The sequence below is a fragment of the Ochotona curzoniae genome, unplaced genomic scaffold, assembly GCF_017591425.1.
Source record: "Ochotona curzoniae isolate NIBS_2020 unplaced genomic scaffold, NIBS_Ocur_1.0 scaffold_3208, whole genome shotgun sequence".
NCBI lineage: Eukaryota > Metazoa > Chordata > Mammalia > Lagomorpha > Ochotonidae > Ochotona > Ochotona curzoniae.
This window is the reverse complement of record NW_024467106.1, coordinates 19,424,891-19,452,826: the sequence shown is the minus strand read 5'-3', so window position 1 is coordinate 19,452,826 and position 27,936 is coordinate 19,424,891. Positions and strand designations below refer to the sequence as shown.

The following is a 27,936-nucleotide window of genomic DNA, read 5'->3' as shown; positions in this document are numbered from 1 at the left end:
GAAGATTACAGCACTTGCTAGAAAAGAAAACATAAACACACTTAGTGTTGTCTTTTAAAATGTCACAAATGTATTTTGTTGTGAAGATTTGCTCACATTAGTTCTTTAATCTTCGCTGCCAGTTTTTTAGCATCAGCTCCACAAAATTCAAAAATCTGTTCACAAACACACAAAGGAGAAACATAGATTGGTCTCAAGTTATTACAAAGACATGATTTTAGGGTTTTCTTCTTGAGTGTAAAACTACTATTCATTTCCATCATCTGCAAGGCACTTTAAATATACCCATTAAACATATTTAATTCATGATACTTTAGTATTCATTGCTCTTTCAAACTGCTTTCATGCTCTGCCAAGTCTTTATGGTACTCCAAAGTATTCCTCTAGCCAGAGATTTAAACTTACAATAAAAAAATTCAGTCATTGGAACTTCATTGAGCTTTCACAAATACGTATTGAATACTTCTTATTTCATATGTATGATCTGAAATCAGATGGGGCTGGGGTTGGAAAAGTCTAAACCCAGCTAGACTTTAGACTTGTGCTCATGTGCTGGAGAGAGGCAAATGTCCACGCATGTGATGATTCTGCCCCAGAGCTGTTCTGTTAGTCCTTTTTGCAAGTAAACCCGCCTTGTGATTCCCTGTGGATGCCGTTTCACTTACCAGATTGCGCATGAATCCACTTCCATAACAGCAAATTATTCTTTTGATTCTTGAGAATAGGTTTACCTAAGCATAGGTGCAGAATTTCATGCTTTATCTGAGTTGCCAGGTTTGTAACCATCTCCCCTATAAAATAGTTCTCTTGCCTTTGGCCAGGGAGAGGAGTGTTACAAAGCACCTGGGTAAGTTTCTCTTTCCTGAAAGTCTGGATTCACCTGGGTGGCAGCACCAGGTCATCAAAGCAGTTTATAACCTTCGGGGAAACCTGAGGCCAGGCTACATATTGGGACAAGAACTCTTGGCAGAGAACTTAGGTGGGCTTCTATATTTGAATGAGAAGACTTGGCAGGAAGCAGAAAAAGGATCTAATATTAGCCAAGTGGCAGAAAGTAGAACTCATTGCTAAGTTAGCTAGGGACCAAGGCGAAGCAGAGGAAGCCTTAGTATGTCCATGAGGCTGCAAGGCGGGAGAGAGGGGTGTGCTTTTTAAATACTTTCAACTTTGGAGCACGGAACTCCTCAGACAGTCCTATCTGATCTTAAAGTTATCCCTTTTCTCTACCCAGTGCTGGGGAGGAATGCAGCTTCCATGGAAGGCTTTGAGAGTCACCTGAGTCTCAGTGTTTCTCATGTGAACTGAAAAGGTGGGCATCACCACTCTCACCTATTCCTCCCTGGTAGCTTCTGTTCAAGATACCTCCCAGTCCTATCGCTACTCTGTTTCAGGAGTAGTTAGGTACAAGTTAAGGTGCAAAAGAGACCATGTGAGCTGAAGAGGCACTAGCAATGCAGCGATGAGAAACTGTTTCTTCATCCCATGATTACCAGCATGTAATTCTAGTAGGTCCTCTGGACCCCCAGGTGGTCCTTATTAACTATGTGGCAATAATTTTCATGGACCTGATTGTATCTACCCACTTTTGGCCATCCACTGCCAAAAGCGTGGAGCCAAAGTGTAAGGAAAAGGTCCCTTTTCTTGGAGGAAATCTCCCCTTGTGGAGGACTGACACAGGTGCATGGAGGGTAAGAGAAAGGAGGCATGGGGATCTCCAGGGAGTGGTGATGTTCATGACCATGGGATTATGACACACCTGTGTATGTCACTTGGCAACCACCAAGAGCAGCTAAAAGCCACAAGTATAATCAAAGTCTGGGCTATACACACAGAGTGACATTATCCTGATCACTCAAACCAGGAAACTGAAGCCAGATAAGAAAAAAATTGTCATGTGCTCAGAAATTTGTACAAGTTGTAAAGATTCAGTTTGGGCAATTATTACAAAGAGAATGAATTGTTGAGCCACACCCAACTCCTGATGAGTTGTTAAGTTTCCGGGCTCCTCCTCCTAGACAACCATTCCTCAGAATGTTTCCCACCGCATTAGTTTTGCCTGATTTGGAATTCTAATTTTTTTTTTCTTTACTTTAACATGAGGTTCATGAGATGTCTATATAGCAGCAGTACATTCCTTTTCCATATGTTTTTACATTCCCAAAGCACCAATATTATGCAGTTTATTCCGTTTGGCTACCACAAATAGTGCTTCCAGTACGCTTCTTGTCCATATCTTTGTGGGGACATCATTCTGTTGGCTTTGGTGATCACTACATTTTGCTACCTCCTCAGTGGCTTTTGCTTTGGTCAGCTTTTATCTAAACTTTAGCAGAAGCTCTACCTCGTCTGTCTCTAGTGCTGTGCCCTGTAAGACTCTTTTCTCCTGAAGTTTGAAACTACAAACCCAACCCATTATTTCTTATAAATGTTCTTAATGTTTTCCTTATCCCCATAAAATCCAAGTCTCTTACAGGCCTCCTTGATTTTCATCTGTTGCTCTCACTGTGGCTCGTTCTGTAAATGCTGAACTCCAGAAACAAATTAGAGTGGGATCCATTGGTCTACTTTACAAATACAAGGTTGAAAAGCCTTCACTTAAAAAATCTAAAACCCTAAATCTCCAAAATCTGAAATTTTTGAGTGCCATGATGACACCGTAAGTCTTTGGTTTAAGGAACATAAACTTTGTTTTGTGCACACAATTATCAAAAATATTACATACAAGTGTCTTCAGGTTATGTATGTAAGGCATATGTGAAACATAAATGAATTTAGTACTATTTAGACTGGGATACCATTCTAATTAATGAATGCCTACCGTGAGCCAGATTTACTTTGAATAAAACACACAAAATACCAATTACCATTGGTAATTTTACATTATTATTATTCAAATAACTCCTGACCCATGCACATTCTTCCTCCCACCTTATCTGCTTGTTAATCTTAACTATAGGCCTTGTGATATTGGACTTAAATTCATGAAATCTTCCTTGAACCTTTCTCTGTGATTTCACAATGCTCTTTTTTTTTCCCCACCATACTCTTCATATTAAGTAATTGATTTTGTCATTTGTTTCCACTAGATCAAGATTTTTTCCTCCTTACTTTCAGTATCTAACCCAGTACTTTATATGAAATAAATGTTTCATTGATGGTTGTAGGCCTAAGATTAACCAAGATGATTTCTGGTCATTCAAGTTCAAGGCTGTAGACAGTGTTAAGTATGAGGGACATAATATTACCTGTCCTATCCTTTCTTTGTCTAATTTGCCAGAGACAAATATTACACCTCTGTCTCTCTGTGTGACCTTGAACTTTAAAATACTCAGGAGCTTAATAATGGAGCTGATGAATAAACACCAACTTTTATCTTTTAAGAAAGTATGTAGACAAGGAAACTAACAATTCTTCTCCAAGGTGTGGTGTCATGTTAATCTGGTGCTGGGCTGTGCCTTTTGGAGGTTCACTCCACCAGGAAAAATTAGTTTGTGAATTTATTTTTCTCAATTTCTTCAATGATATACCTTGTTGCCTGCCTAACAATGATGTAAAGGCAAACCATGAGCTCCAGTATGCTGAGACCAATGGGATAGGGGTCGAAGTCCATGCAAAAGGGTTTTATTTTATAAATTTTAATTTATTTTAAAATAGTGTATTTATTTTAAGTGAAGAGAGAGAGAGCGAGTTTCCATTTCCTGGTACAGTCATCAAATACCTGAAACAGCTGGAGCTAGCCCAGGCCTACACCGGGATCCTGGTTTCAACCTCAGTCTCCCCTGTGGGTGACAAGGACCCAAGTACTTGAGTCATTGGTTGCTGCCTCTAGGATGTGCATAGCAGGCAGCTGGAGTGGGGAGCAGAGCAGGGACTCACCCAGGCACTCTGCCACAGGATGCAGGTATCCCCAGTTACATTAAAAAAAAAATCACACCAAATGTCCACTCCCCTCCCCCCCAACAAGTTTTCTTTTAAAAAGAACATTTATTACCCATATTTTCAAGCTTAACACAAAAAGAAAACAGGAAAATGAAGCTCCTTTTCCTGATTCCTCATAACCCAGGTTCAACCTGAGTTCCTTTCCTTTTGTTGTTGGTTTTTTAATGCCAAGAAAACACCATCAGCTGTAAGAATCCATTACTGTTATTGTGAAAATGCAACGAGGGTGGAGATGGTGGCCCTTCTCCTAACAGATGGACTTCAGAGCCTGACTAATCATGCACTCATAAAATAATCACAATAAAATCTCTCAGTCAGTTGATGTATGATTTTGCTTGAGTGGAAGCCTGAATTACATTTGGACTAGCTGTATGATCCATCAATTTTCCTGACATCTGTACTAACATCTATTAGCAACAACAAAATCTGAAGCAACAACATCAGTAATGATGGTAAACAAAGAAACCCCAACCAACCACAGCAAGGCATGAATAGGGTATAGATGTAGAAATCTATGTGTGTGCAATAGTTTCATAATTTATGATACTTATTATTTTTCTTATAAAAGAATGATACATTAAGGCATTCAATGGTATGAATAAGATGGAAATGATATGTCCAAGACAGAAGTTTACAAAGTATCTCTGTCTTTAATTGTGGACGAGGGAATGTTAACTCCTGGCTGATCCTCTTTTGGGTCCTTTCTCAGACTACGCACTCTACACAATTCTTTCCTACAACCATCCACATCATGTTTGTAATGGATATTTGAGCTTTCAAAATTCCCAGGACAGAGCTTGTAAATGCAAGATCAATTAAGGTTAATGGAGTTGAGCTAAAAAAAAAAAAAAAAAAGGTAGCTTGAAATGATGTGCGTATAATTCAAGGGGGAAAACACCATAAATCAACCTGTTAATTGTTTTTCTTATTTCTGCCAGCATTCTCAACTTATTCTAGTAGTGAGATGAGATGTCAGTAAAGTACCACTTTGCCCTTATTTTCTTGCCATTGCTTTGAATTGGTGAGATGGATAACAACAAAAGTGTTATTTTTAAAATCTGTGTTGGGGTAGATAAAATTGTGTCCTGAAGAGTCAAATAATATCTAGTTTAGCCTTTGCAGAGTATGCACTTTCTCTGTTGCAGCTGCTAAACTTTTTGTTGTTGTGCTAAAGCACAACAGTTGGTATGGAACCAAATGGCATGGCTGTGTTCCAGGCAAACTTCTTATTTACAAAAACAGGTGAAGGTCAGATGTGACCCTTGGGTTGTAGTTTGCCACATTTTTTTTTTTAAATCTCACATAACTGAAGTTGTTGAGATGCTGTTCAAAATCTAGGTACTTGGTGCAGCATAGTTTCCCCTGAAAGGGAAAAAAGCAGGCGTGATGCTCACTGAAAATATAGTATGAATCCTTGTTTTCAGGAATAAACATGGTTTTGGGGACTATTTCCTTCAATAGTGTATACTTCTGCTTTCACATTTCTACTGGAAAATCTACTCAAATGCCTAATGTTAGAGAAATCTGCCTGTTTCCCGTGTCTCCTCACTTATTTCCCCTCAAGTTCAGAGGTGAGTTATTCATTACACGCAGATGCTGTAATGATCTCACATCTATTCTCATGCCATCTCTCTTGGTGACAACTCTTTAGTGGACAGGTATGTTGTCTTCCATTGTTCTTCTGGATAGCACAGAGGAGAGGGCCCAAGGCCTGCCTTCTGTACATGGGTCTGGAAGACTGTCATCCCTTTTCTCACTTTTGAGTACTGATATTTGTGCAAAGCAGCAGTATCTCTTTTACCTGCAAAGTTACATTTCTTTTCTACAGCCCATAGGTGCACAGTCTCAAGGTCTAGGCTTCAAATGAAAAATCCAAAGGCTGTTGACATAGGGTGCTACTCATACTCTGCAGTGAGCTTGATTTAGTCCCCTGACTCACCTGTAAAGGTGCTGTTTAGATTACTTACATAGCTTCTTGTGAGAAAAGGGCAGAGGCAGCAGGTCTGACTGCTTACTCCCACTGATCCTTCACTGTCCTGCCAATGTGCCTGCCCAGGTATTCTTAGTGTTGGTGATGGGTAACTTTGTATATGTACCTGGAATGGTGGACCATGCCTGGCTGACTTGTCAAGAAACTTTATAGAAAACACCACTATGGACAATGTGCAGCTGGTTTATTGTTGGGGCACTGAGCTTGTATTGCCATGGTTGGTTATATAGCCAAGGTTGTATAAAAAAATATGTTTACGTGACATGCACCCCTCATCCTCATAAAGAACTCAGTACCTCAAGATTCAAATAGTGTCACTAGACAGATTCATTCCGGGCATTTATTGAAAGTTCATTGTCGAGAACGAGAGCATCCCCCATGTCCTTGGACAAGGAAGACCATCAGAAATCTCTGCTAGCCTTGACCAGTGGGTGCTGTTTTATGCCTGCTATTTTTCACTCTGTGTTGTCTGCTATGATAAATCCTAGCTATGGTTATAATCTGCTCTAGAATCTTGTAAGTTCTTCTGTTGAATCACAAAACAACATTCCTGCATTTCAACAATTAGAACTTCAGAGGAGATGAGCTGGGTTGAGACCACGGTGAAAATTTGGTGAGTTCTGAAAACTCAAGACAAACAGTATTTGAATAGATATTAAGTAAAAACATTAAAATCAACTCAAAGATCCATCATGAGAAAAAATAATGACCCTATACTTACAAGATGTTGGCTTACTTGGGCATAGGTAAGAGAAGCGCTTTTATCAGTGGTGATCAGATCATTAAATGGTGCTAAATAGTTATTGCACTCCTCTCCCTCTCTATATATATTCATTAGTTTTTGCTCCCCATAATCAATCCTGACACTGGGGAAGTTGCTTACTATATTGATAAACATCTTGTTTTAAAAATATTCATCTGTCAAAACCCTGGAGACTGTGTGCAAGTTGCTATACCTCCCTAGCCAGGACTCCCTGGGTCTCACACAATCCCCAGCAGGTCAGAAGTCTTTGCATAGGCAAATCCTACTAAGATGGCTTAGCTTGAATGGTTGTGTGCTTATTTAGAATTTTAGAAGTCCCTCCTAACCTTCTTTCTGTATGCTACTCTATTTGTAAATGTTCAGGCAAAAAGACACACAGCTAGATCCTGGGATTTAGTCATAGTTACATTTTATAGAATGTACCAAGTCCAATGCTAGGGGCTATATACCTTATCACACATTTTCATGACAATCATTCAAAGGTGGGTATTGTCCCCATTTCATAGGAAATGAAGGTAGTTAAGGTACATTCCTAAGGACACCTACCCTAAGAGATAGACCTGGGTTCAACTGAAAGTTGTCTGACTCCAGAGAAGTAATAGATCACTGTGGACTCAGTTTTGAAAGATGGGACAGTCCATGTCTTGTGTGAGTTTTATCAGTGATTATTTGGGAAGGTAATTCTCTAGGGACTATTACACTCTTCACCTCCTACTGTATCACCTGTTGCCCCCACCTTGCCCTTTGTCCAGCATTACCTATAGTGTTTCATTCATTTATTTATTTGGTGGCCTATGTTGTATACTCTACCTGCCCATTAATCACCTCATCATCTAGAAGCTGTCTGGATTATCAGATTGACTATCACAGTAATACAGCACTTGTGTTCAGGTAACTCTTTTTTTACTTAATAATATTCCCAATGTGTAAGAGTAGTGGTGGTGGCAATTTCTGTGTATCATAGACAAGGTATGAAATGAGTTCTTCTTTAAAGTGAAAAAGTGATTTTCCCTTTTTAAAAGGAAAAAACCTCCCACATTCTGACATTTCTAACATCTATGAAAGAATAGGAAAATATACGGTATATACACTGTTTCAGGCAACAACTGGATATGTTGGAATGTATTTTCCATGGATAAAGGAAAACTACTGTTCTTACAGGAGAATAAAGTGTCATATCTGGTTACAAAAAAAAAACAGCCAAAATTTCAGGTGGTCTATCTGGAAATTACCATAGGAATGAATTATTTTATCCCAATTAATCTTTCTGGAATATGGAAAGATATCTACAGTGAAAACATAAGAAACAAAGCGAGAAGGAACAGCACACCTTATTTATTGTCTGAAATCAGCTCTCCTTAGCCCTAAACAAGGACATAATTACAGGTGTTTCTATTGCACCACAGTATTTCTGCACATCCTCTGTAGGATAACTTCCAGTGATGGCCAGGGTCTGTCTATTTTCCTCTATGGCTCTAGATCATCGCAAATAGCTTGATAATGCTTTACTCTCCTGGAGCTTCATTTTATGATTTACTTACTTTGAAAGTAGTAGCTAGTATTAAAAGGCAAGATAAAATAATGAAACCATTAAAGATGATGCAGTGTGGGAATAGTAGTTAGGCCAGGAAACTGGGTGAGTTACTGTATCTGTGATTTGAGTGGAGAAAGCAACTGAGATTCCTGGCAGCAGTACAAAGAGAAACCCAGGGGATTCTCTAAGTCTTCCAATCTCAAGCAAGGAGGCAGATGATGCTTTCAAGGGCACAACTGGTAGGCATTATCATCAGGCTTCTTATGCAATATGCAGTCATAAGAATGTAACTGATGGTGGCTCTTTGCCAGGTATTTTATTAGAAATGAGAATGCATTTTGCAAAACAACTCTTAACAGAAAGTGTGCTCTGGGTACTTTTTGTAATAGATAAATGGCATCTAACTCCTTTAGTAAGTCAGTTTTCAATTGTGCCATCCCAGATGAAAGAGAGCACCATATTTATTCAGATGCTTAAAAAACTTGGGCTTATTTTTCTCTAGCCCTGGAAAGCAGTAGATGTCAACGGAAACCTTCCTAATCAATTCTGTTAAAGAGGAAATTGACCTAAGCGCCTATTATTAACACCCCAATTTTGCTCTAGTTCCAATGACTTTCCTTGTAGACCATTGTGAGGCAGAACCTGGGAGAAGGATGCTGGCTGGCATTTAGTACAGGAGTGATGATGCCACTTGCGATGCCCCCATTCCACACCAGGATGCCTGAGTTTCAAGTCTGGCTCCATTACCAATTCTAAATTCTTGCTAATGAGAACTGTGGGAAGCAGCAAGGATGGTTCAAATGCTTAGGTCCTTACCACCTATGAGGGGAGACCTAGATTTAGTACTGGGTTCCTAGCTTTGTCTTATTCCTGCCCCAGCTATTAACAGCTATTGTGGGCATTTTGAGAATGAATCAGCAAATGAAAGATTTCTCTATTTCTCTGCCATGCAAATAAAAATGAAAAAAAAATTTAAAAGGTCAAGAACCTGGAAGACTTTTCAGAAATGTCATGATTTAACTTCAGTTTTGGATGCAATGCTAGAAGTACAATCTGCACTGAACTCTACCCAGTGCTATCCAGGCATTGTGTGCTGGAGGTTGAATCTAAGAGATAAAAGATTTGGAGTACTGACCCTGTCGGATCTCATCGTCTTGTTTGGCCCTTGTGTTTTTGCACAGTAGATTGATATTCTTTGCCAAATATGCCCAGTGTTAGAAATTTTTCTGAAGGGTTTCCTATGATATCTAAATTGATTCAAGTATGAAGCCATCAGGAAACAGAGAATACATATTCAAATTTTAAAAGAAGCCTTCCTTGTTTACATAATAATAGATGGTCTCAACCCTTTGTTTTATTAGGAATACATAAAGTTAACTTCATTTTCCAATAGGTACTTGGTAGAATATTCAAAGCTGAGGTTTTTCATAATCCCTAGAGCCCAGGCATTTTGTTCTATCAGTTTGAGAGAGTCATAGGGGTTGGACTTTGGCTTAATGATTAAAATGCCATTTGGGACACTCTCATTTCATGTCAGAGTGCTGGGTTTCGAGTCCCAGATCCACTTCTAATTACAGCCTCCTGCTGATGTATACTTCGGGAGTCAGCAGGAACGGTTCTAATAGTTGGATCCTTAATACCCTATGCCTAAGGCCCAGACAGAACTGGAGTTTGCTGGCTTTGTTATGGCCCAGAATCATGTATTTCAGGCTTCTGGGAGTGAAATAGCAGATGAGAGATCTCTCACTGCCTTTCTGTTTGTCTATTTTTGTTGACTTGCCCTTTAAAATAAATAAACAAACAAAAAGAGAGTCCTACCCTTTAAGACCAGTTAAGTTATAAATTTTTTTTAAAGGTTTGTTTGTTTATTTGAAAGGCTGAGTTACAGAGAGGGAGGAGAGAGAGGAAGACAGAGAGAGCGAGAGTTCTGCCATCTGCTGGCTTACTTTCCAAATGACTGCAAAAGCTGGGACCTGGCCAGGCCACAGCCAGGAACCAGGAACTTCATTTGGGTCTCCCAGGTGATTGCAAGTACCTAAGTACTTGGGCCATCTCCTGCCACTTCCCCAGGCAGAGGGAACTTGCTCACAGCCATCCAGGACTTGAACCAGAACCCATATGGCATACTGGTGCAGTAGTGGGCAGTTTAACTTCCTATGCTGCAGTGCTTATCCCAAGACATAATTTTAAGAATACTGCTCAGCCTCTTAATGCAGTCTTTGTTATCTCTATCCAGAACTTCAAGTTGAAACAGGGCCAAGCTTTCCTCAAATCACTGCTTAGATTTGCTTGAAAGTTTATAACCAATGAGTTGAGAGTTCAGTCTCTTTCATCATCTCAAACAGCCACCAGTCAAGGTCATTTACAGAAGAAGGAAAGTCAGAAACCTGTCTTGAACTGGAGAGAAACTTGCTCTGACTCATATTTGGTACAGAGTCAGGACAGGAGGAAAGACAGTAGAACTCACATGTTTGTTTCCTTGGTCACCCTCCTGTTATGTGAATGTACGTAATGGTTTATATGAAAATGTAATGAGTTTCAGGAAAATCCATATGAAACTCTTATAGACAATGGGATTTCAGGGAAGACCAAATTCCTCTGGGTGCTTGGAATAGAAAAATACATGAATATAAGATATGACTCAAACATAAAAGGGTTTGTAATAGTATAGTGGATAATATGATGATGGAGAAACTGGGATGGTAGCCTTGAGTATAAGGGTTTGCCTTGATCCTGTAAGAAGCAGAGAGGGAAGGGTATCAACTTTTAAAAAATGGAATGACATATAGGGATCTGTGCAAGGATGATTTGGAGAAGTGAACAGGACTATGGAGTTAAGTTTGGCCATGAGGGAGGCTACTGACATCATTTAAATAAAATATATTTGTTGCTGCAATTAAAAGCAGGGATGAAATTACTGAAGGGGAGAAGATGGACTGGAAAAAAGTATAGAGCCTAGTGATACACTTTTACTGGAGGGCAATCAGGCACAGATTACCACTGAAGAGCTTGGTGGGAGGAGCTGGTAGACAAGAGAGGTAAATTCCCTGAATACAGAAACTGGTGAGTGAATGGTGCTCCCATGTATCCAAGGAATACAGGATTGGGACATGGCAGGGAGGTTCTTCATGACTTGTAAGATAGCAGATAGGTGAGGGAATAAGTGGAAAGTACACGTTTCATTATATGCTGAATATTTTAGACATTTTATTTCATTGATGTCTTAAGAAAACTAACATAAATTGCTGAATATTTAATGCCCAAATGGATCTAACTATTCTAATCATATTGCAAATAGTTAAATTCTCACAGCAATTTTATGAGAAAAAAAAAGCCACCATGTTCTGTGTTTTTGCAGATGGGGAAACTGAGACACAAATAGAACAAGTAAACTACTCCAAGTTCCACAGCGGGAAAAGTGGTAGAAGCACTTCTTAAGCCAGGGGCGTCTGGACCCAGAGCTTGTCTGCTCCAGCATGAGGCAATGTTGCCTTGTGATAGTTTACGTTTCTCTGGTGTCGTTAACAATGTAAGCAATATAAATAGCTTCATGTAAGAATTGCATCCTGTCCTTCTCTGGAAGATTTTTCTTGATGGCTCTGCCCAGGGCAGGAAAATTTTTATGGATCTGGATATGTCAGGTAAGATTTATTACTAGCTATGCATTTTTTTAACCCATTGCTGGTAAACAAAAATTTGGCAATTGAAAATGACAGTGCTCAGTAGTAAAACAAGTGCAGTATTTTCCTTATTCTAGGTGTTTCTTGGGTGTTAATGAATCTATAATCAAAATAAATATTGCTAATCACCATGGAAACATACCTTCTGGCTTTTCTTGAACATCTGAAATGTGGGTATTACTTTGATGTGACAAGTGTTAGCCAATTCCTAGGAAAAAAAGAAAGGGCATAAAGTCAGTATTTTGGTTTCCTCTCTTGTGTCAAAAATCTTGAAGTTTCTTAGAAACACCTGCCCTGAAGTGAGCTTGATTTAAACAACTTTGGGAAAGATGGGCCCCAGTGGAACCTGGTCAGGAAAAAGGCTGTTGCATAATTAAGGAAGAATAAGGAGATCTTTATAATCTTTACTGGAGAAACAGAATATTATATTTGTGTAGCATTTTAGAAAAGGCTTACCCTTTTCTAATTTAAAACCATAGGGTTAAAGAGAGAGAGAGAGAGAGAGCTCTTATCCTCTGGTTTACTCCCTAAATATCCACAACATCCAGGTCTGAGCCAGGCTGAAGCCAGGAAACAATAATTGAATTTGAGTTTCCCACATGGTTAGCCAAGATCCAACTGTCTGAGTTCTCACCACTCACCTCTCAATGTGCACATCAGCAGGAAGCTGGACTATGAGCCAGCCAGCACTTGAATCCAGGCATCCTGATACAGGGTGGGTAGGAGCCTGCCCCAAAGCTTCTCCTTCTGTACACTTGCTACCTCTAGGTTAGTTATAATATCTAATACGAGTGCTATGTTAATAGTTATTATATTGTTGTCTAGGAATAATCTCAAGAGACATGTGTAAGTGTTCAGATAGACACAATTTTAAAAGAAGATATAGATGAATATTGGTTGATTTCTTAAATCCATAATCCATGCATACAAAGGGCTGAATGTAATACAAAACACACAGGAGCAACATGAGAGCATTTAAAATATTTTTATCTGGAATATTTTATGCTGATTGTATTTGGTAATGTAATTGCCGAGAGAGTGCTACTCAGTGAAATTGCATTGAATTTTAAGCTTCTCCATGGAAAATTTAAGATTCTTACCGGAGAATCATCGACATCCACGTTAGCAAACATTACATTTTGGTATTGCTGAGACAGTGCCTTCAAAAATGAAAGAATAAAATTTCCTCATTAGTATAGTGTTCATATTAAAATAGGTACTAGTAGTATTGTTTCAGAAAGGAGGTTGTTAACTAAGTTTCCTTCTGGCATCTCCCTACCACCTAGAACTGGGAGCACCGAGTCAAAAGCCAGATGAAATCAAGGGATAGGGATATGACATCTACTTCAGTCTGTGTAGTGTCTGTAGTTAATAATGTGACATTGTGCCCTTAAAGACATTAAAAGTATGAGTCTCATGTTCAATATTCTAATTACAGGAGGGAAAACAAAGCAAGCAAATGTTGGAAGTGATTGATACATATTTACAAATGTTCAGGCTCATCAATTGTGTACATTAAATATGCTCAGCTTTGTCAGTTATGTCCCAATAAGGTACGGAAAAAACAGAATGCCTTTTTAAAAGGCACATGATTTATTCTGATAATAGTAGTTGGAGAACTGGAGAATGTTTATTCTTTTAAAGTTTAAAATAAACATTTTTGCTTATTGTGCTCTGCAAATTGTTCTAATGTTTAGAAGTTCTGAACTCTGGAATTTTGGTAAAATACACTTATTGTCATGTGAGTAATCCATTTACACAGTTGGACTCCTTGGCAAATATTTTTTAATTTTGATTAATTTATTTATTAGAAAGTGGAGAGTGAGGATAAGAAGTGGGGAGAGGGGGGAGGGAGAAGGGAGGGAAGAAGAGAGGGAAGGAGGGGGGTAGGAGAGAGAGAGAGAGAGAGAGAGAGAGAGAGAGAGAGAGAGAGAGAATCATTCATCTGCTGGTTTGCTCCTCAAATGCCCACAGCTGAGGCTAGGACCAGGCGAGGCTGAAGCTGGGAGCTCAGCGTAGGTCTCCTGTTCCATTGGCAGGAACCCAGTTTCTTGAGCTGCTGAATGGTAGCTGGGGTCTGGATCAGGGAGCAGAACTGGGACTAGAATCAGGGACTCAAATACGGGATGTGGGTACCCCAATTAGCCGCTTCACTGCTGGACAAAGCACTCAATCCCATTTTTCACATCCTGACACTCTTTGCAGAATTACAGGCAAATAGTGCTAATGTTCTGGTGTCATCTAATTAGATCTTATGTGTCATCTTCAGGTTAAACTGAGTGCTGTGAAACATCATAGTTCTGAATTGACTCATAGGTACTGAATTTCCAGGAATTATTGGGAAAAACATTTTGCAGTTTAAAAAATTTGGTAGAATGGTGACACAAACACTGATGCTACTTACATGAAAAAGAGGAGACATCCTTTTGCAGGGGCCACACCATTTTGCTGAAAATTCAACTACCACAAGTTTGTGCCCTGCAGCTTTCAAAAATGTTTTCAATTCGTCCTGAAACCAAAGCATACATGAAGAAATAAGCATAATTCCTGAAGCTCAAAGTCTAGCAGAGAAGAAAATGATTTGTTAGGTTAGTTCTTAAACAATTTTAAAACAGTTGTCCTGCCACATTGCTTTCTGTATGAACTAACATCTTCCAATGTCTGTCAGAAATATTTCTCTTTGCAATAATGTATCAATGATAATAAACCTACTGGAAGATGAGGAGCCCATTCAAATGATGATGGAGGTGGGTGATGATGGTTATCTCTGGGGAGACGCTGAGACCGATTGGGCAAACATGAGGAGGGGTGAGCAGGAGTATTATTCAGGTCATGTCTACATAATTACACATATGAATATATGTATATGTACACATACGTGTGTATATATGTATATAGATGTATATGCATATATATGTATATGTGTGTGTGTACCTACGTATACATTGGTGGTGAAAATTCGGAAGGAATGGAACTCATCAAATATCTTGACTCATTTTGTTTTGCTTTGGAAGAGTGGCCTTGATGAAAGGCATAAACAAAACTCTCCATGTGAGGATCTACCATGCCTTTTTGCTGAGTATCTTCAGCAAATATTCATTCCGTCAGTTACACATATCATCTGAAGGAGGAAGTCTTCCTTTCCTGAGGCCTCAGATTACCATGTCTACACTTGCATTATGGACGCTGATTGTGCTAGATTCCTGATTTATCTCCCCAGAGGCCTCCAGCACTCAATCCTGATTCATTCTTGCACCTCCCATAGTCCTGACTGTTACAACCCGAATGGTTATGCAATAGTTACTGGATGAACAAGGGGTTGTTCAACTAGAATATTCTCTGCGTCTTTTCTTTTTTCAGTGAATTACAAAAGTAAAAGTTAACATATTCTGTGGCTCATTACACTACACAGCTTTGTACTTTACACAGGGCATGTGCTATTATCTCCAGTTCACAGATGAGAAAAGAGTGATGCGGTTGGGATTATTAACCCAAGCAGTCTGATTCCAGGGCCTGTCCTTAACCACTGTACAACATCATCTGTTGAGTTCTTTGTAGCAAATGGGACCCAGACCTCCTTTTACGGGCCTGCATTGCATCATGAGCTCATACCAGGGCCAATCATTAAGATGTGAGTGGGGGATGGGATCATTAATAAAGCCAAGTAGTGCCTAGCCTCATTAGGGATGGAGTTAATTGCATACAACCACACAAATGGTGTGCCTATCCTATTAAAGGGGGAGTTGACAATTACGTTGTATTTGGTTTAGTTTCAAAGAGGTGAAAGAGTTGACTCACAAGGAGGAACTCTCATGCTTTTACTGCAGTTCCTGTAGGATAGAGTAGCTGATGTTTCCGAGAGCTGTGCCAAGCCCCTATTTATGGAATAAAGTGGATGTCATCCTCACCAGCTCCCCATACCCTTCACTTTCCAGTAGCTGTTTCTTGGTTGTGAGTTGGGCTGGTTGGGCCCATGAACTTGACTTGGTTATCTTATCTGAAGGGAAAACTTCTACTGTACATACGCATTCTGTACACATACATTGAAGTCTATAATATGCCAGACTTTGAGAGAAAATTTAGGGTATATCTGTGTGTAAAAACCAGGCACAGGGCCTGGAGTGGTGACCCAGTGGTCTTCATCTTGCATGCACTAGGATCCCATAAGAATGCTGGTTCTAATCCCGGTAGCCCCGCTTCCCATCCAGCTCCCTGTTTGTGGTCTGGGAAAGCAGTGGAGCACGACTCAAAGCCTTGGGACCCTGCACCTACGGGGGAAAACCCAGAAGAGGCTGTGGGCTCCTGGCTTCAGAACACCTCAGCTCCAGCTGTTGCTGCCACTTGGAGAATGAATCAGTGGATGGAAGATCTTCCTCTCTCTCTCTTCTCTGTATGCCTGACTTTCCAATAAAAACAATAAATCTTAAAAAAAAAAAAAAAACCAGGAAGGTAAGGGTAATGAAAGGGATTGAGTTAAATTGTGGTTTTGCTGGCCAAAGTCCATTTCAGTGAGGTGTAGAGTTGAAATCTGAGCAAAGAGACAGCTGCTCATCAGGACAAGAAGCTTCTCTGGAAAGAGTAAGGCCCCATGCTATTCTGGGACAGCCCTGAGAGTTAAACAAGGAAGCAACTATCCAAAGCATTAGCCATGTGTGATATTTGAAAATACTTACAACGAAGTGACATGCAATGTCTCCTTTTCATCTTGCCAGTGCAATTTTTGTGATTGTACACATAGCTACACTTCCGGAAAGATACCGGAAGTCTGAACCTGAGGGTCCTGGCAGATAGGACCCTATGACCCAGTACTCTCCTCTTGCTCCTACTCTTTCATAATGAGGTCTGATGTCAGAAGGTCTGAATTCTAATACCCACATCACCCACTGAAGAAGGCAGGTCCTCTTTAGAAATGTCTGTCTACTACAGATTTTAGTCTGTTGCAACAATAACACTGAGCAATGGGTAAGTTACCCATATAACTGTTCATTGATATTGGCTGCCATTTCTTCTCCCCTAGTTTACAGTCATGTCTGGAATCTGTTCTATCACCCAGGATAAGTGCACTATGTGGATTTACTAACCTTTGCAGAGTTTTCTAAGTACAGCTAAGGGCAAAGTATCCAGTTGGTGTCAGAGCAAGAAAATAAGGAGGTGAAAAAAAATACTTTTTTGATCAATTTGTCGCTTGGCCACTCCTCTGGATGATGTCATTTCTCAAAGAACAACACAAAAAGCCAGAATTTTAAAACTCTTCCATAGTTACATGGCAAGGAAGGAAATCATTCTTGATGTTTATTAAGTCTGTTCTGGAGACAGTCACTTCTGAAATATTTATGAAAGCTAAATAAATACTTGCCGTGTCTTTTATAATCCGCACCATGATTTCCAGCTGGGAACTACTGACGACACTCTCCTGTTAGTTCAAGTGGATCCCTGGAGCTGTCTCATGAAATTACAGGATCCTGACCAGATTATAAAGTAACTTCTCTGTGACATCATTCAGCATGTCATTTCAGAACCTGGAACTTTGGCAGGCTCTGGAACTAATTTTACTCCTATGTCATGACTAGCTAGTTGACTTGTGGCCAGCCAAGAATTAGCAACCAGGGGCCTTGTGTATAGAATCAATGGCATTTCTGTCTTATTCTGTTCTTTTGCATGTATTTCCAACCATATTTCTCTAACCCTTACTCCCAGACCTCATATAAGATGAAATTGGGATAACATTTAAATAGATGAAAATTATTTTCACTTAGGGTTTTGTAAAAACTCTTCTACCATTGCAAAAAAATACTGAAGCCTTAATCCTGTAATGGGGTTCCTATGAATGTGGTTTACAAATCATAGGCCTAGCACAATGGCTCAATTGGCTAATTCTTCTGCAAATGCCAGTATCCTATATGGGTGTCGGTTTATGTCCTGGCTGCTCCACTTCCCATATAGCTCCCTGCTTATCACCTGGGAAAGCAGCAGAGGATGATCCAAAGCCTTGGGACCCTGCACCCATATGGAAGTCCTGAAAGAACTTACTGGCTTCTGGCTCCTGGCTTCAGAATGACTCAACTGTGGCTATTGCAGCCATTTGGGGAGTCAATCAGCAGATGGAAGAGCTTTCTGTCTCTCCTTCTTTCTGTGAACCTGCTTTTCCAACAAAAGTAAATCTTGAAAAAAGTCATAGATTCTCTGAACATTGTTGCTTTGCTCTGTTTTGAACAAAGGAACTTGTAAAGGAACTTCTTAATGTACTAGAACAGTCATTAGAACAGGCAAACTTTTCTTTTTGCAGACAAGATAATAGTTTAAGCTAGGTGAATCACATAAGTCTCTGTTTCAATATGTTTATTCTTGAAAACTCTTGTTGGGCCCAGTGTGGTAACCTAGCATTAAAGATCTCACCTTGCATGCACTGGGATCCAATATGGGAACCAGTTCTAATCCCAGTGGCCCCGTTTCCCGTCCAGTTCCCTGTTTCTGGCCTGGGAAAGCAGTGGAGCATGACCCAAAGCCTTGGTACCCTGAACCTACGGGGGAAACCCAGAAGAGGCTGTGGGCTCCTAGCTTTGGATCGGTGCAGCTCCAGCCATTGCAGCCACTTGGAAGTGAATCAGTGGGTGGAAGATCTTCCTCGCTGTCTCTCCTCCTTTCTGTATATTTGATTTTCTAATTAAAGTAAAAAATAATAAAAAACCTCTTGTAAATTTATTTTACAAAGTTTTTTTTTTTTTGGCAAAAGTTTCCAGCTATCAGGTCATATAAAATAGCAGTCTTTGCTGTGCTCTGCATTTGATAATTTGTAATTTTGCAGAATTTAATGTCAGGAAAAAAAGAAATGCATCCACTAGTAATATTCATTAGATCTTAAGCAAGGAGAGAAAGAAATAGAGCATGAGAGAAAGATTGCAAAAGAGAAAGAGAGAGAGAATGAGGGAAAGAGAGAAAGAGAGAGAGGGAGGGAGGATATGCCTTTTAAAATTATTAATTCCCTCGATACGTTGTATAGGCACAGAGGTTCATCACCCCCCCTCCCCTTCTCCCTTCCTGTGTTCCCCTCCCACCATTTGTCCCCATGTTATTATGGTAGTATAGTCCTTCAGAACATTGTAAGTTTAACTGTCTGATATTTAAATGTATCATAATGCAGTAAGTATAGGAAAAAATAGAGAACCTGGCATCATAATATAAAGTTAGCTTACAAGTTTCATTGGGAATCCTACTTTTATTCAGGAGTACAGATGCTAGTTTCTAGCATTAAAATTTTATAGAAAAAAAATGTTCTTTCTCTTTTCTCCCGTGCATCCAGTTCTGGGTGTTTAGTCCTGGGCTACTGGATAGGCATCAGGTGCAGAGAGAAGGTGCTGGCCCCAGAGAGGATGCTCGTCTTTCTAGTTGTCCCTAGTGCCTTCTATTGCTGGAAGTCCTCAAGTTCTCCATGTGCATGAGGAGGATTCAAATGGCAGCATGCCACTTTTTCAGGTGGGTGTGCAGCTCTTATTCTCAAGCTACATGAAATGGTTCTTGAAATATTTCTAATGTCTTTGCACACTGTCTGTTTTTCAGTTTTTCTGTTGTCCTTGTGTGTTTATTTGCACAGCTTGCCTGGCCCCTGTAAGTGATTGAGTCTGCCATCCCAGACAGTGATTTGGTTGTGTTGTATATTCAAGGCCTTATCTTCATTTATTTCTTTTTCATTTTCATTCAGGATGGAAAGATCACTCTTGACATATTACTGAACACCTTCCAATCATGATTTCTAGCTTTGTCTCTGGGAGCTGCCCCATACTTGGGAAGCTGTTTAGACCTCAACTCACAAGATGTCAGCAGCACCCCCAAGTGGTGACAGCCACAGATGTCAACTGGTCCACAGTGGGGAGCCATGGCTGGATTCCAGGCATCATTTCCATAGAGGTGATCTTAAGAATACTCAGTCAGATAACAAGTGTGTGTTCAATCTACAGATGGGACTCAGAGGTACAAGTTTAGATAAGTCAAGCCTTGGTCAGCCATCATCTAGGGAGAAATCCAAGTTAGGCTAAAATATGCAGGTCTCTTAGAAAATTATTGAGTGCTAGGTGAACAGACTCCACAACCCCTTAACACCCACTCCCCTCTTTTTTTTTTTTTTCTGAACTAGGAAGACATTTGCCATTCCTCTCTGTTTTGCCTTGGGGGAAATTAATCTTCTTAACTGTTCCCCATTGCATTTGGAAGAACATGGTGTAAGTTTAATTCTTAAGTGCAACTACTAAACCAATAAATTCCAGGAACATCTCTGGGTTTCCAGAAGGCAAGCAAGGCCAGGGTGGTACTATGCCCTTCGGCACCAAGCTTGTCATTGTTTCCATGGAATGTGCTGGTAAGAAGATTGCTCAGCCCAAGAGTAGAGAAAGCACGAGGTCTGTTCTGCTCATAGAAGTGCTTCTTTCTAACTGTAATGAGGCTGTGTTAAAATCTAGAAAATGGCTAAATTCACCACAATGGGCTTTATAAACATTTTGTAGAAGGAATGCATGTTTGGTAAGGACGGAACATTTCTAGCTCTGGAAACATCTCCCATCCGAGGATGTCTGAGAAAGAGGCACGTTGTTCTTTTCTTTGCGCTTGACTGCCTCCTTTGCTTTCCTGTCATACACTCACATGTTATTTTCCTAGACTCAATTCTGACCTCTTTGTTAGAATCATGATTCTTCAAGATAATCTGGGTGGAGTCTTTTTGGTGTAAGTTAGGATTCCATTTTATTTATTATACGTAAGCTAGTGATAGAATCCCATGAGTGGTTTGGGAATTTTAAAACTTAAAAAACAGAAGATAAGAAAAACAACATGGCAAGAAAAGAAAGGAGGCTAGAAAGGAAAGAAGAGGAGAAAAAAGGAGAGGAGAAGGGAAGGGAGTGGAGGAGAGGAAGTAAAGAAAGCTGCTGAGAGGGAGGGATAGCAAAAGAAGGCAGATTAAACATATTAAATAAGTGAAAATAATATAGAAAAGGAATGATGTACCAAGAAATAAAAAACTTTCAGGTAAGAGAGAAGAGTAACTTTTTTTTTTTGCTCTATTATCTTTCTATTCATGGTCTTACCTAGGCTTCACCTTGGAGTGTGACAGAAATACAGAATTACAGACTCAATTCCAGGTTCAATCACTGAACACTCACTATCATTCCTTATGTGATTCTGTTTTTTCTTTAAACTTGAGAGGTAGAAGGAGAGAAAAGGGAAGGAGATAAAGAGAAAGATCTACTCGTTCATTCTCCAAATGTCTACAATGGTGGGGGCAAATATGAACTTGGAACTCAACCCATGTCACTCATGTGGAAGTTAGGGACACAATCACTTGAGCCATCGTCAGCTGCTTCCCGGAGTCTGCATTTTCAGGAAGCTGGAGTTGGGAACAGAGCTAGGCCTTGAATCCAGGTGCTGCAATGTGAGATACTGGAACTTTAGCTGACAATTCCCTAAGAGTGACTTATTCAATATTTATTTATTTGTTTGAAAGTTATAGTTACAACTTATAAGAGACTGTCATATCCAGTCGTGAGGGTACAATGCAGTTTGCATCTCTACTTCCAAATCAAAAATGGACTCCCAATGAAACTGTAAAATGTATCTTGACAATACGATTCTGGACTCTGTTATTATCCATACTTGCAATGTCAGGATATACTTAAATAGCGATACCTTGGATCTAATGAATTAGAACCTTCGAGGGTGGAGCTGTATAGAACATGTTTTAATAAGTCCTCTTAGTGATTTTGCTGCATGCTTAGTTTGAGAACCACTGAGCCAGATGATGATAATCATCATCTTATTAACTACTGGATGGATTTGCATTAGTCAAGTACATTGATACCCAAAGGTCAAGAGTAACATCAAGCTATTTAACAACTTCACTGTCTTAGGCGCTAATCAATAGCAAAACATGCCAGATATGCATCTGCTTAACTGGCTGTTCCACCCAGGAATAACCATTTTAGTTGCTGGGTTTAAGAGCTCCAGGATATCCAAGGGAAGAATTACACTAACTTCACTGTAGTAAAGCAAAGGATTAGGATGGATGGGACATATACAACTATTGCAATTTTTAATAATTGAATTGGTGTGGTCAGTCTTGCATGTATCAGCTGAACCCTAGGCTTGGTAGTAAGAGATCTTCCCAGGCACCCAATGTCATTTGCAACATTCAGAGATGAGTTGTATTGATGATGATGAGCTTGCAGGGCAAAGATTGGTGTGCTTGGAAGCAGATTTGGAAAGCACTTTTCTTCAGAACATCTTTTTCCATCACACTTGATGTGCAGCATCTTGATAGACTGTGGCAGCAGTGGCAGTGGTGAAACAAATGGTATCAAAGAGGACTGGGTTGACATTTTTGTCTCTGGTGCAAATTGGAGCTTTAGATTGTGCTTGCCATAAATCTTGTAGTCTCCTCTTCCTACTCTCAAAGTAGAATTTGCTTTGACATTAGTTAGTGGGACAATAGTATACTACATTTACAATTAGTATTACTTGCTTGCAATCTGTTGTTAAAATGGGGCTCTTCAGTGGAATGCATAGCCTTCAATGCTTCTGTTTCTGTTTGGAAGCAAAACTCTGCCAGGTCCCTGGGTCAGTGGCTACATTCAGGGACAGGGTAGAAAAGATGTCTGTTAGGTGAAGCCCAGTTAGTTCTGGCTCCAGATGATGATGTGGGAGTCACAGGTGGGATTGGATGAAGAGGACACACCTTAGACAGTATTGAGAAAGGAAAAGGCAAGAGGCCAAGGACTTTGAGATGGAAAGGAACTTTTTTTGTTGTTGTTAAAAATTTATGGTTTTTTTTTCTTTCTTTCTTTTTTTTTTATTTGAAAGATACATTTTTACAGAGAGTGAGCCATCTGCTGGTTCACTTTCCAAATGACCACAACAGCCACAGCTGAGCTGATCTGAACTGGAAGCCAGGAGCTTCTTCTGGATCTTCCATATGGGTGTAGATATCAAGGTTTTGGGCCATCTTCCACTGCTTTCCCAGGCCAGTATCAGGGAGCAGGATTAGAAATGGAGCCTCCAGGACAGGAAACAGTGCCCATATGGGATGCTGGTGGAGAGTGGAGGATTAACCTGTTACTTTTCTGCGCTGGCTCCGGTAAAGAACATTTTTAACCTTCACTCTGCCCCTGCAATGTGCATAAAACAAAGCAAGTCAAAATGTACAAAACACTGTATAACAAATGTCCCACAAAATGAGACATTTAACGTCATGATAAGGATCTAAATTCATGTTCATCAGAGTGTGTTTTTTGCCATCATGGGCCAGAACCATACCTCTGACTTTGGGGAACTTTATAGTGTGCCATTGTGGGCTATGTAGGAAACTTGTGATCACCATGAAGACAGACATGTGCACCCTTATCTCAGACTGCTTAGATATTCATCCTAAGGCTTTCAGGCAGAGAGATCTGGGACCCAGAGCCTGGAGACAGGGAAATGGCTGCCTCCCTGTGGAGAGGGTACATGTGGGTAAAATGAGAAAACAACACATCAAACACCTTCCATGGAAACAGAATGAAACTCTTTGTGTCTTTGGATAAGCTGAGGCTTAGGAGGCTACTTAGCAAGAATACTGAGGAAGAGATTTTGCTAGAATCTAGCCGTCGCTCTGTTTCCTGGAAGACCCTTTTGTTTTCTCTGATGAGAAGGTCTTTATTTACTTTCCTTGTCACCACTCTTATGTCTGCAGGGGCAAGTTCCCAGTGCTTCTTGTATGTTTCCAATCACTTTTGATTCTGAGCATTTGAAGATATGGAAAACTCAAATTAGAGAATTTCCTGCAATCTTAGATTGTATAGTATCACCAGCACTGTTGATATTTTAATCTATTTACATAATCATATAAACACAAAAATGTATGTTTTAGTTTAGTTGAGTTGACCTTATGTTGCTACATTCTGTTCCCTCCTTTTTTAAATATTTGTTTATTTTTATTAGAGTCAGATTTACAAAGAGTTGAAGAAACAGAGAAAAAGATGTTTCATCTGCTGGTTCATGCTCCAAAATGACCACAAGGGCTGAAGCTGAATTGACCCAAAGCCAGGAGCCTTGAGCTTCTTCCAAGTCTTCCACACAACTGTGGGGTCTTAGGTCTTTGGCCCATCCTCTGTTGCTTTCCCAGGCCATAAGCAGGAACCTTCAGCATCCAGGATACGAACCAGTGCCAATATGGGGTGCTGGTGCTTGCAAGATGAGGATTAGCTAAGTGGGTCATCATCCCAGGTCCTGTTCTCTCCTTTAGAGTCATGCCAGGAACATTTTCTTATTGTATATACTCAGATCACATGACGTTTAGTTGGTACATGCTGTTCTGTTCTTAGGATGTACCAAGTTTTAATCAACTTTCTCTTATTTATATTCTTTTCATCTTTACAGTTACAAAAACACCATGATGAATGTTTTTCAAAAGGCAGTTGATGGGGCAAGGACTCAAGTCTGACTCCTCCACTGGAATTCCCATGTATAGTCTCCCCACGACCTTTGTAGTATATTTCAATAAGACCTTTTTGCATCTGGCAATCATTTAGTAAGATCAAGCAGCCATTTGACAAGATCTCACCTAATCCGTTTCACCTTGTAAGGTGGTACAAATTTAAAATTGCCCATGGAAAGCTGTTGTAGCCCCCACCTATTTCTCCCATCCCTCAGAACATTCCAAGACCCTAAAATTATAAAAGGCCTAGCCTGTTGAAAATCTGAGCCTTTTTCCATGTGATTCTTCTGTCTGCCCATTGGTAACTGATCATTTGGTTGGATTTATTCCTCTAATATTAAATTTAATTTGGCTGGGAGTTCATGCCCCATCTCTTCTTTGTTCTATGATTCCCAATAGTAGTTATGAAAATTTTAATTTTCATTAGGATAGCTTCCTTATGGTATACCTATTTTAAATAAGTTTGGTCATTAAAATATCACAATTCTTTTATCTGTATACAGCAGTAATATGTACGTTTTCTTATGTCCATCATCAGCATTATTATTGATTTTTTTTTTATTACTTTAGTTTTTGAATTGGCTCAGCTCCCGCTGTTACAGTCACTTAGGAAGTGAACCAGAGAACAGAAGATCTTTCTCTGTCTCTTCTGTCTCTTCTCTCTCTGTAAATCTGACTTTACAATGAAAATAAATATATATATTAAAAAATAAAATAAAATAGCATACTGAATTCAACCCAATTGCCTTATGTAGATAGGCCATGTCTATTACAAAAAAATAAAAATACATGTCCCCTAAAGGAATGTGAATAAACGGGTATGTGAAACATTATCTATCATGATGAACATAATGGTACATCATAAAGTGATGGAATCCTTTCTGAACTGGAACAAATCATACATGAGTCTGCTGGTAAAAGGGGGGACAATGTTTTTACTTTTAGGTGTTGGTCTTAAATAGGCTTCTCTCAAATCCTGGCATTCCTTATGCTGAATTGAACTATTCTGCTTGCTAAAGTACCTGGATTAACTGTTGTTTCTGATTGTATATGTGAAGACCTTTCAGGATGGATTTAGTGTCTGAATCTGTTGTAGAGTAAAGCAGATTGACCTTCATAGTGTGGGGGATAGCATCCAGTAGAACAAAGGACAGGGAAAGAATAAACTTGTCCCCTTTTTAACCTTGTACTTCATGACTTAAGTTGACTGTATCATCTCATCTTCTGTCCTTGGGCTGGGGTTTACCCTAATGACTCCCCTGGTTCGCAGCGTTTGAACCTGACCTGAATGGCACTAGCAGCTTTTCTGAATCTGTAGCTTGCAGAAGGCATATCACAGGGTTTCTCGGCCTCTATACATCCTTGAACCAACCATATCCACTCACACACACACACACACACAACATTGTCCCCTGCCCTACATGACTTCTGCTCAATCTGTAGACAGACATCACCCATCCTGAAACCTAGAGTAAATGCTATTCATGCTGTTCCTTGCAGGGAATCATTACTTCTGATTGCTCCAAATTTAGACAAGCTTGGGAACTGCTGACCTATTAGAATAAGGCTATGATGACTTGGCTCACTTACCAATGAATTGTTGTGAGGGTTGAGTGACAGTATCTATGGAGACTGGCTTTGAAAGCTGTGAAGTGATCTTCAGATGTGTGATTTTGTAACACCAGTAATTTAACACTAAGCAGTCACTAAGTACATAACCTGGAGCATGAAGATGAATGGCAAAATTAAAACATGCATGAGAGTGAAAGAGAACTCAAAACTTAAGTTTATTGGTATAAAGTCTCTCCTTGGCCTGTGCTGGAATAATCCTCCTCTGGATTTTGGTGATACTTTTTTTTTAAAAAAAATTCATTTAATTTTTTTATTGGAAAGGCTGATGCGTAGAGAGAAGGAGATACAGAGAAAATGATCTTCTGTCTGCTGGTTGACTCCCCAAGTGGCTGCAGCATCAGGAGTTGAGCTGCTGTGAAGCCAGGAGCCAAGAGCTTCTTCCAGATCTCTCATAGAAGTTTAGGCTCCTAATGCTTTGAGCTGTCCTCTACTGCTTTCACAGGCCACAAGCAAGGAACTTGAAGGGACATGCAACAGTCAGGACATGAACTGGTGCCCACATTGGATCCTGGTAGATGCAAGGTGAGGAATTTAGCCACGAGGCTATTGTGCCAGGCCCATGATGATGCTGTTTTGATATCAGACCACCCCTCAAAACAGGCTTTTCCCTGTTACCCCTGCTACTCCAAATTAGAACATCTCTCACATTTTCCCATTCATTCCCTGGAAGTTCTTTATTTTTTGCTTTAATAGTGGACTCAACAATTTGTTAAAAGACCCTTTGATGCTGAACAACACCCCAAACTGGTTGGAGGTATTATTGTAGAAACTCCAAACTGGGTGTGCCTGCCAGATGTGCAGAAAGCCAATCAATGACATGGGTAATGGAAGAAAGTAGACATTTGTTGCAAAGCACAGAGCAGGGCTTAATTGCTTAATAGCTCCCTGAGGAGTCAGGGCTGAAGGATCTTACAGACAGAAAATTGGGGCTGACAGTTGCATACATGCAAGGTTCCTGATGGGCCAGTGATGTCATGATCTATAGCGCATTTACAGTGGCCAGGTGGGTTGCAGTCAATCTGAGCGTTACATGAATCTAGTTACATTTTTCACCAGGACTCCTCCCAGATGTAGCCCTCTGAACAGGACTGGCCTTTAAGGTTCTTACCCATTGGTAATGACTGCTGGAGTCCAGTGGCTAGAAAGCTGTAAGGCCAGCTGGGTCGCTCCCATATATCAGTGAATTCCTTTTGATAAAAGGTAGGCAAGAACACCTGTGTTAAGGATGACAGACCAGAGGCTGGGCTCTGCTTTTACATTACAGGGGTTCAGTTTCATCTGGACATGCATGTGCCACCTATAAAACCACCATCTCTGGGTTATAGTTGTAATGTGCAGTGTTCTGATAGCCTATTTTTAAAAGATATTAATACAGAAAGTTTCTAAAGTAGGGAATAGCTGTCTGACATTGCACTTTGCTTATTATTCTTGAGACTGTAGTTAGAGAGAAACTTAAGAATGCATACTCTCAGAGGAAGGGCTAAAGCAATGGACAAGGTTCCATTCTTTATTCTGTTGCTAACGATCATGTCACAAACATCATATTACAGTGTGAAAATTAAGGAAGATGAAAGAACTTAAATATCCTGAAAACTACTAAGGCTCTTTCCCTTTTCAGGTACAACATTGCATAAGGTTGTGTTGCCAAGGAGGCTGATCAATTATGATTTGTATTGTAGACGTTGTTGAGGGGCAGGACACAATTCCTGGGAAGGAGAAATGTGATACTGAAGTTGAGTACATCAGGAGAAAAGGAAAAAGTGATCACATTGGCAGTGGGAAGAAGAAGGAAGGGTGTAGGGTGTAGTCCAGAATTGCTGCCCCAAAAGGCTGGCCTCCAGTGCATGCTTCCATGACTCACTGGGGAACTTGATGACAGGGTTGATATTGGGTGGAGAAGGTGGCTCATGGTGTGAGGGTGGATGACTATTGTTGGGAGGCATC

At 40.0% G+C, this 27,936-nt stretch overlaps 1 protein-coding gene and 1 long non-coding RNA gene across 10 annotated transcripts in view; one reads left to right on the top strand and one right to left on the bottom strand.

Moving 5' to 3' along the window:
• LOC121144878 overlaps positions 1–27,719 on the top strand; it is a 45,759-nt gene extending 18,040 nt beyond the window's left edge. For 2 of the 3 annotated variants that reach the window (XR_005881922.1, XR_005881921.1), the window contains 3 exons: positions 11,585–11,867; positions 19,207–19,379; positions 27,611–27,719. This is a non-coding gene — a long non-coding RNA (uncharacterized LOC121144878). Of the gene's footprint in view, positions 1–8,385; positions 8,397–11,584; positions 11,868–19,206; positions 19,380–27,610 lie in introns of those variants that run through there. The other variant, XR_005881923.1, reaches the window with a different exon arrangement.
• On the bottom strand, positions 40–17,593 carry TXNDC8 (thioredoxin domain containing 8). 7 transcript variants are annotated; one of them, XM_040963488.1, is made up of 6 exons: positions 17,263–17,593; positions 14,311–14,415; positions 13,007–13,066; positions 12,049–12,114; positions 666–731; positions 42–155 (listed from the first exon to the last, which is right to left on the bottom strand). In XM_040963488.1, exons 1-6 carry the CDS (start codon positions 17,284–17,286, stop codon positions 93–95), a joined length of 384 nt encoding a protein of 127 aa, XP_040819422.1. In that variant the 5' UTR covers positions 17,287–17,593; the 3' UTR covers positions 42–92. The 7 variants fall into 7 exon arrangements, with proteins under 7 accessions (XP_040819425.1, XP_040819429.1, XP_040819422.1 ...); XM_040963489.1 differs by lacking the exon at positions 42–155 and adding an exon at positions 247–273; XM_040963491.1 differs by lacking the exon at positions 666–731 and having other exon boundaries at positions 40–155; positions 17,263–17,573.
• Positions 27,720–27,936: the final 217 nt, after the last annotated feature.

Excerpts from the sequence above, each read along its gene's own strand:
- TXNDC8 (XM_040963488.1), bottom strand. The coding sequence starts at position 17,286 with ATGGTGCGGATTATAAAAGACACG. Across the intron at positions 13,067-14,310 it reads GGATGTCTCCTCTTTTTCAT|GCACTGTCTCAGCAATACCA; the intron begins GTAAGTAGCATC and ends TCATTTTTGAAG. Across the intron at positions 732-12,048 it reads TGTTCAAGAAAAGCCAGAAG|GTAAACCTATTCTCAAGAAT; the intron begins GTATGTTTCCAT and ends ACCTATGCTTAG.